This window comes from Bombus terrestris, chromosome 1 (genome assembly GCF_910591885.1).
Source record: "Bombus terrestris chromosome 1, iyBomTerr1.2, whole genome shotgun sequence".
Taxonomy (NCBI): Eukaryota; Metazoa; Arthropoda; class Insecta; order Hymenoptera; family Apidae; genus Bombus; species Bombus terrestris.
The window spans coordinates 1,747,393-1,756,470 of record NC_063269.1 but is presented as its reverse complement, the minus strand read 5'-3'; the positions used below and the strand labels follow the sequence as shown (position 1 = coordinate 1,756,470).

General features: G+C 29.4%; 1 protein-coding gene across 5 annotated transcripts; it reads right to left on the bottom strand.

The window, feature by feature from the left end:
- Positions 1-431: 431 nt before the first annotated feature.
- Positions 432-9,054, bottom strand: LOC100651273 (exportin-1). 5 transcript variants are annotated; one of them, XM_012320388.2, is made up of 14 exons: positions 8,620-9,054; positions 7,607-7,841; positions 7,329-7,523; positions 6,908-7,258; positions 6,118-6,837; positions 5,801-6,035; positions 5,553-5,716; positions 5,287-5,421; positions 5,056-5,199; positions 4,836-4,982; positions 4,499-4,747; positions 4,166-4,418; positions 3,833-4,083; positions 432-3,722 (listed from the first exon to the last, which is right to left on the bottom strand). In XM_012320388.2, the coding sequence occupies exons 2-14, from the start codon at positions 7,802-7,804 to the stop codon at positions 3,576-3,578; spliced, it is 3,189 nt and encodes a 1,062-aa protein (XP_012175778.1). In that variant the 5' UTR covers positions 7,805-7,841; positions 8,620-9,054; the 3' UTR covers positions 432-3,575. The 5 variants fall into 5 exon arrangements, with proteins under 5 accessions (XP_012175778.1, XP_012175792.1, XP_012175770.1 ...); XM_012320402.2 differs by having other exon boundaries at positions 7,607-7,837; XM_012320380.3 differs by having other exon boundaries at positions 8,793-9,054.
- Between the last annotated feature and the right edge of the window lie 24 nt (positions 9,055-9,078).

The window sequence follows — 9,078 nt, the reverse complement described above, 5'->3', positions numbered from 1 at the left end:
AGTAAAATAATATACAACTTTAATTTTGAATGCTACAGATACTAAAAATGAAATTTGAAATTATTGAGATTCATATAGTCATTTGCTAATTGTTAAATATTTTAACATTTTCGATAACACCTGTTCCAAATTTATATCTTAAAACAAAATTTGAATTTTATAATCAGTAACTGTTATGAAATTATTTTAACTGGTTACTGCTTAACTATTAAATACTATTTCTATAAAACTATATTACTATAAAAAGCAAAATACCCAGACTGTCTAATTTTTATAAATTCAGTCGTAACATTTTCCTATACGCCTTCGACTAAATAACGGTTGTTATTTTATATCTTTAAAAAGTAAAAGATCAATATTGAAAATCAATATTAGAGAAAAAAATTTTAGCTATTCATACATCATAATCCTACCGGAAATATTAAGCATCGTTATAGTGGCATTCTTTATTTTATTAGTAAGTATTATTAAACTCTTTACATATTTTTGTCGTTATAATGAATAACTGATAGAACTCTTAACTTATGCATCCATTCATTCAAACACGCGTGATGGACCATTCCGTAATTACGTACTCAGTACTCACAACTATGTCACATGATCCTTGACAACTTATAAGATTAATGTCATCGTACAACAGCTTACAAAATTTATTTTCTAATTCCTCTTCAAGTCAAATGAAATTCTAGAGGGAGAACAAGAGACTTGTCTTGCAATCAATTACTTTCTGATATAAAATTGTGTTATCTCTATACTGTAATGATAAACATAAGTTTTTTTTTTTTAAATTACTTCTATTTGTGGTGTATCAACACAAAAAGAAACATATCTTCTTAAACACTTCGAGCACTTAAAAAACCCTTATTACAGAATTCTTATATTTAAAACTCTGAATGATAGATTTGTATAGCACACACAATAAAACTTCATACTATATAGTTCTTACAATTGTCTAATTCATCCTTCAAACATTATTTACGAATTCTCAATCTTATTGTGACTAATTTAGAAAGATAGCGAATTGTTCTTTTTCCTTACTCTTGTCTGAAATTACCTTTCTTAATCGACCGAATATTGATATATAACAGAAAAGATATATCATTTTTTGAACCTTAGCTGTACTTATTTACGTCCAAAATTACTTATACTGTAAAAACTTGTTAAATTTAGGATTCTCGTATAACAAACGAACAGTTTATAAAACATTGAGTTGCAGCTTTATTTTAGATACCATTATTACTTTGATATCTTACGACTTTTAAGCACTTTCCTCATTACACGTAATCTTATCACATACAACTATGTATGACTAAATACAATCTGTAACTTATTACATCTATCCATACAAATAATTTCTTTTGTGATAAATCTTTACAAAGGTATATCACAAATTGTTTGAAAATGCCATTAAATTTTTTTTGTTTGTTTCCTTGCAATACCGGTTGCAAATAAATACAGCCTACTAATAAAGAATGACATCAAGTGGCATTGATTTTCTTTTCCCGATCCTTCTGCTGGAGTAATAGTGGCTTATCTTGAGACCCGAGTCGCATAGTATCAAATGTAATGGCTTCAGGGTTCCAAGTAGAGCTACCGTTCGATTCATTCATATGATACAAATCGTTTACGTTTTTATTCAAATGCAGTAACGGTATATGTACTTATTATATTCTTGCCATGACGCTCTTTTATCATTTCCTCGTTCATTTCAGAGAAAAGTGCGGCATGAGCAGTAAATATATTCATAGTGATCGTGTTATCCCCGACAAAAACAATTTTGTAATAAAAATTTTAAATCGTATATCATAAGAAATAATTCTTAATTCGCGAACAGAATCAAACGTTTTACATTCTCTTTTGTATCATATTTTCACATAAACGGTTTTTTCTTTTTTTGTATTTTTTTTTACGAAATTTATTTAGAATCTTTGTCTACCTTCACAGTTTCTATAGGTCATGTACCAATTTTTACATTATTAAGTTGTTACCATGCATTATGATTATTTATGATTTGTAAGACCAAGCACCTGTAGCATTGATTGTGGTGGAGGCAAGCTCGAACGCGTGTACGCGTACGATACGAAAATTTCTCTCTTTTTTCCTCGAGAATTTTATTCGATCTTTTAATAAATTTAAAAATGATCATTTATCCCAATCGTTCACTACTACGATATGGTAACAGTCAGTTATATTTGTAAGTTAATAATTCATTTCAAGAACTTTTCTTGGTGCAATATTATATGTATAAGAAAAATATTTTATATTATTCGTTATTTAGGTCTGAACAAAAATGTAATGTTTTCAATTTTATATAATACTATCAGTAGTTAACATCTTTTTAAATAAGTTGCATTTAAAAATTTGTTAATGTAACAGCCATGAAATAGAAGTAGACCCATAAGTAAAATTTTGTATAAACAAAAAATAAATGTTAGAAACCTTTCCCCCAGACAATGTTATTTAAACTACCTATAAACTATTTTCATTGCTAAAGTACTAGAAAAAAAAAAAAAAAAAAAAAAAAAGGAAACAAGTATTTATGCACTGAGAGAAAATTTTTAAATATACACATATGTGTATATACATACATATATATATATACATATACGTATATTTTTCATTTACTTATCATAGTTAGATACAACAAAAATTAATTAGTTCATCAAGAACATATTTATCGTTGAAGAGTAGGGAATATCAGAAAAGTGAAATTTAAACAAATGCTATATACGACATGTAGCTTTTAATTTACAAAATTTCTCTGTATGATTTGCAGATCATATATATTTATATACTATGTACCTATATATCTATATATGGTAATATTAATAGCATTATCATACAACTTTATGCAAACACACACATATACGTGTAACATCCTCTAAATTTGCTTAAACAATACTATTTTATGTATAATATGAATTAAACATCATATCTCAAATTCAATTTAGTTTAGAAAATGATTTTGCTTACATGTATACCTTAGAATGTAGCACACTCACCGATATCAAATCGCATGGTTGCTCCTTATTATTGTAACAAGATTATTTAATTTTATTAAATGTTATTTAATAGTTAACAATGAAATATATGTAATGATATCGATAAAAAAACATATAAAGGAATAATTTTTTAATTCCTTTATATAGGACGTATTTTAATGTAAATCAAAATTTTAGCATACACATTATTACTGTATCAGTACCAAATAACATTTTTGAGAAACATCTTTATTAAAGAAATATTCGTTAAGACCACTAAATATCAATGTATAAATGTTCTTTTATTTGCTACATAAAATAGTATTGCTCAGCATGCATTCACCTGTTACTCATAACAGAAGTTCCTATTCTTTTAAAATTGTATAACAGACAATCAGCGCGTTTCGGGCTTACCTCCTTTACAACAATGTTATATTGTAAACTTGGCTTTAAAAAGTATATAATGTATATCCATCTTGATGGCAGCTGTGGTACATGTGGGAAACATCGCAGATCAAAGGATAGAATAGTCTGTGTAACAGAATGTTTCGTAGTGAGATGTACAGAAAGCAGTTAACAAAGATGACTGGTAATTCAGTCCTGCATCTCTTCTGGTATTTCGTGAGGATTAAGTATTCCTGGTACTGCCATTTGCTGTAACCTTTTCTCTTCTTGTGCCAACCGTAATGCAGTTTCTCTCTCTTCGAGATACAGATCTGAGTCGTCTTCGCCGGTGTATTCCTTTAGAAAGTAATTTATTTATCTAATTATATATTTGTACTCAATTATTGTATGACTATAAACAAGGAATCATAAACAGGAAATATCATGCATAAAATAGCAACACTCACTCTAATTTCAACGAGAAAATCTCTAAGATGCTCTTTGAATGCAGGGATATCTTGATTAAGATTAAATAAACCTTGTACAGTTATTTTAATCTGATTATCAGTTAAATGTGGAAATGCTGTTTTAAGCAATCTTGCAACGAACTCTTGTACATACAATGTATTATCTGGTACAGGTCCCAATGGAACTTTGATTCGCCCAAGTTCAACCAATGAAAACATGTATGCCAGAATTGTAGCATGCATATTAAGGCCTAAATGATTATAATAAAAATGAAATTAATTATATCAAAATAAACTTTAATGATCATATTGGTATTATTTGTATGTACATACCTGCTATGTGTGATGAATCTGTAACTACACTGAATATATGTTGCAGGATATCTGTAAAGTATGTCTGATAGAAGTTTTGAGCATCAGGAGCAGAAATTTCGATATTTTGCAAAAGTTGATACAATATTTGTAACCCTATATCTGCAACATTCCTCATTGTATGCTTGAAAGCCCAGATTATAGAATCAAGTACAAGCTTGAATTGTGCTGGTGGAATTATAAGAAATGCAGAGAAACAAGAAACATTCACTTCCTAAAATATAAAAATGTTCAAACTGTAATATCTAAATTACATAAAACGATTCGTAAGTAATGAATATTACATATAGTTACCTGTAAAAGTAAAAAGAAATTTGTTCTATGTTCCGGAAATTCTTCAAAATCCTTATTTATCATTTCTAAAGTACATTCAAACACAGCATCAAATATTTTGGGTATTTCACTGGTAATGTAACATTCCAATTTATTTACGATAGTGGCTATAGCACTTAGCACCTCTGGTTCTCGAGCACAATGAACATTTGTTTTTTGATAATCCAATAAGACAGCATCCAATAAAGGTGGTAAAAAGCTATCTAAGACCTGATCATGATATATACAATAAATTAAATTGTTTTGATAATACTAACAATCGTTAGAAGATATAACCATTAAATTAATAAAATTCTACCATTTGACGATCAGTTGTTCTGCTGACCCATTCTGAGATCAATTTTAATGTTTCCTTTTTCACTACTCTCATACTTTTAATTAAAGATTGCTCCATTACTACCTCACCATTCAAAGCTATTGCAGCACTTATATTCTCACTCATAACCTGAAAAAGATGGTTAACCGCTAATATATATATATTTAAATGTTCAATAAATTATTAAACAGTATTAATATACCTTATAAACGTTCAACATATCTAAATATATTCTTCCTAACTGTATCACGTATGGATGACCAAGTGCTTTACAAGCCCTTACATTTGTTTTCAAAATACTAGTAAGTTGTTTGATAGCTTCTTGATCTTTTAATACGTCTACATTCTGAAATAAAATATTTTTATTAAATTAAACAAGAATTAATTAGAAGAACATTAAGTTATAAAGTGTTTCTGATTTTTTAATATTTACTTTAGATGCTTGACTTATTATGTCATCCCACACTTGATTTGGTAAAAGCATATATCGTTCTATTAATTCTTCTTGCATTACTGTGTCTGTCTGTGCAAATATCATATACCCAACTGCTTCATAAAATGTATGTACCTATATTATAGCATGAACATATAAATAAAAAGAAAGTTGTATTCAATACATGTATCATCAATAAATATATTAAAATTTTTTGCATGTAACATATATAACATAACTACTTCGTATGTTTTCAGTGATTTTACCTGCTGTGTTTGAAGATCACAAATGATACTACTAATAGTAGAAAGGATTTCTTCAATAAATGGTACCAATTCTCCTGTTTGTGGTGTAACAAAATGTCGCCTACATTTCAATGCTATTTTTATAAATGTATCACAGGCCATATCTTGTACACCATCATGAGTTTCTGTAAGAATATTTAAATTACTTAATATATTTTCGCATTGAATCTATAATGTTGTGGAATCGTTATACGATGTAGTATCCTTACCATGCATAAATTCAAATAATTTATTTACAACAGTCTTTAAAAATTTCCAATGCGCTCTGAGAAATCTTGGATATTGCCCAACTACATACATAATATTACTAGCAATAATAGCTTTATTATCTTTTCCTTTCTTCTGCTCACAAAGACCAAGAAGATCTTTGATAACAGTTACCAAAAATCGCTTTTCATCTTCTTCGTGCATTGCACCAGAAATGCTGCCTATTGCCCAGCATAACTAATAAAAAAATTGAAACTGTTAGTATACATTGGTATTTTTTATTATGAATACTATAATAACATCTTAAGCATATGTTTACCGCATTGAGATTTTTCCAAGACCATTCTGTTCCATTTACTTGGTTTTGTAGCTTCTCTGTCATTATTCTTTCAGTATCCATATAGTCAAGATGAGTAAGATATACAAGAGTTTCTCTCATATTTTTATATAAATTAATAGAATCAGTGTCTTTCATAAATTCTCTAACAACTTCCCCATTCTCATTTTCTACAACAAGAACTTCTTCTGGTTTAGCCATTCTGCTGATCATGATATATCGTACTTTAGTTAAAACCGGGCAATAGAATAATCTCCTAGACGGGAGAGTCATATTTTTAACCATAAATAACGGCGTTGGGGGGGCAAAAGGATTTGCTCTATATAAATCCATTGCTAGCGCATTCCAATATTCCAAGCATATTTTAAATATTTCAACTTCTTCAACCTCAGAAATTAAAACAAGGTAGTGCAATGCTTTGAGTAGCAATTCATTTAATTGCTTTTTTTCTATAAATTGCCCATGTTCTTTTAGGTATGTGCAAAGGAATATGGCTAAATTCTGAATGAAATTTTGCTCTTGATCTCCACCAGCTGCATATGCTTCGCGTATATTTGTATCAAGGGGTAGAATCTGTTCTAACTGTCGCATTACATTAACAAATAACATTACAAATACATCGTCATAAGTTGTTACTGTAACACCAGCGATTTCCGTCAAGCATTTCAGTGTAATATTTCTGAATATTGGTACATTTAAGAACTGTAAAGAAAATAATAAAAATACTATAATGTTATATAACAAAAATTAATAAAAAATATGCTATATTTACCTTGAATACTAAAGTACTGATTAATTTTGTTTCAAAAATATATCCCAAAGGAATCCAATTTAAAAACCTTAAAAGAGTTTCTAATGTAACTGCCACCAATTGGACATTCTGCGAATTATCCAATACGAACTGGCACAAATGAAAAATATGTGAGAATTCACTACACATTGTATCTTTCAAATGTTTCGCTTTTGTTTGTGTCATTTGTCCACTAGAAAAGTCAAATACTTCTTCCGATAATAATTTTAAAATTGCCATATTGTTTTGACAAAGGCTTTCGTTTGTTTTACTTGCTCCAACAATGTCACCAATGAAGGATTCCCAATTTTTTGGCCATTCACGTTTTAAAACCTGTAATAGATGTGGTTTATTAAAATGAAATTTAAATAGTTTCTATATTCTTGTAACTTTAATTACTTACCTGAACTAAAATCATATTAAGTTTATTAAGATAAACTTTTGAAGCCTCCATTGTTTCTGGATCACTGCTTGTCTTTATGATAAGACCTACAATATATTTTTTTATGCCCTCGCATTGATTTCGTGGTAATACTTTCCATCGTGTCTTTATAACTTGTTCCAATATTTGTAGAGCATAATACTTTGTTTGTTGGTTCTGTACACATATAATTATACATAAATTAAATAACTCTCTACACATTTTTAAGAAATATTAGCTTTAATTAAAGAAATCCTTGCCTGTGAATATTCTAGAATAGTATCTACACGGGTCCATGCATTTGGATGTTCTTTAAGTGTAGTTAATACTTCTTGTGCAACTCTCTGTTGCTCACCTATCCCAGTGTACATACAACCTACTATGTTATCAAGAAGTGTTATATCTAGCTTTTGATTGAAATCTAAAAGCTTAGATGCTTGTTCTGCTAACGTTGCCATTATTTATTGTAAATTATCCAATTTTCATACACTCTATCTGAAAATAATTAAATTTGATATATTTATTTGACTCATTAAAACTAGATATATACTGCATCAATAAAACACAAATATTACAAGACATCATGTTTCCAAAAAGGGGCTATCTTATTCCACAAATTAATGAATAGTTAAAAAAGCATAACTTAGTAAAAAGTGAAAAAATAATTTTAGTATTAAGTTTAAAAGTATACTTAACAACATATACAATATTAACGTTTACTGTTAATAAACAATGTACATGAAAAGACAGTGTGTTTCTCTTTTTAATATTTCATTATTTTTAGCAAAGTGCTTGTCATATGTTGTTAGAATTTTACAGGCAGAAGTATTAGAATCCTATAGAAGATTGTATTATAAAGTACTATTGTTTTGCTTCTATGTGAAAACCAATTATTTCTATTTATAAACAAGTCAAGTATATTGAAAGAATAGAACGTAATGTAAATAATGAAACTAAACAGAAGCAATAATAAAAAGGAAATCATTGTTAACGTGTAGCGAGGGAGGTCACCGCACTGCGACCGCTCGACCTAACCTACATTTGACAATCGCAAATAAGGTTATGTGAAAATTTATTGTGCGTAATGTTTGAAAATTTAGTGTAAAATGTATTTCATTTAATACATTCAATCAAACGGAAATAAATGGTGATAGAGGTGTAAAATATTAATAACAGATCATTGGAATTTGTAGATTTTTGTTATCCGGGTGCACTTTACTCATTGCGTCGTTGTTCAACGAATAAAGTTATCGTAAACGACGTTTGCACATACCGTATCAACTCCCACACATAGATTTTCAATTCGTAGGTAAAAAACACACGTTTCACACGAGTAATCACAATCTCTCGCAGTAAATCACAATCAGAAAAAGGCCAAACACACAACCGCTGATTCCCGCGCGCGACCAATTTTGTTCCTCGTTTCACAGACTCGCTGTTCCTCACCGTCTCTTTCTCTCTCTATCTTTCGCACGTTCTCTCGCTCGTCACTCCTGCCTCTGCTCCGTTTGCGACGATCGTCAGTGAAGAGAGCTCCACTCATAAATGTACAATACCCACCGAGGCCGTTCTTCGTCGTAACTATGTTTCTTAAATCTCATACAGAATTTCTTCGTTTTCCCCCCACATTCAATGAGTAATGTGTAAAATGGCAGCTTACGTTGTCCTTAAATCCAACCTACAGATTTTCGAAAATAATAACAAAATGGCTGAACACGTTACGCGGACCATT

Excerpts from the sequence above, each read along its gene's own strand:
- LOC100651273 (XM_012320388.2), bottom strand. The coding sequence starts at position 7,804 with ATGGCAACGTTAGCAGAACAAGCATCTAAGCTTTTAGATTTCAATCAA. Across the intron at positions 4,748-4,835 it reads GAACAACTGATCGTCAAATG|GTCTTAGATAGCTTTTTACC; the intron begins GTAGAATTTTAT and ends TATCATGATCAG. Across the intron at positions 3,723-3,832 it reads ATTTTCTCGTTGAAATTAGA|GAATACACCGGCGAAGACGA; the intron begins GTGAGTGTTGCT and ends TACTTTCTAAAG.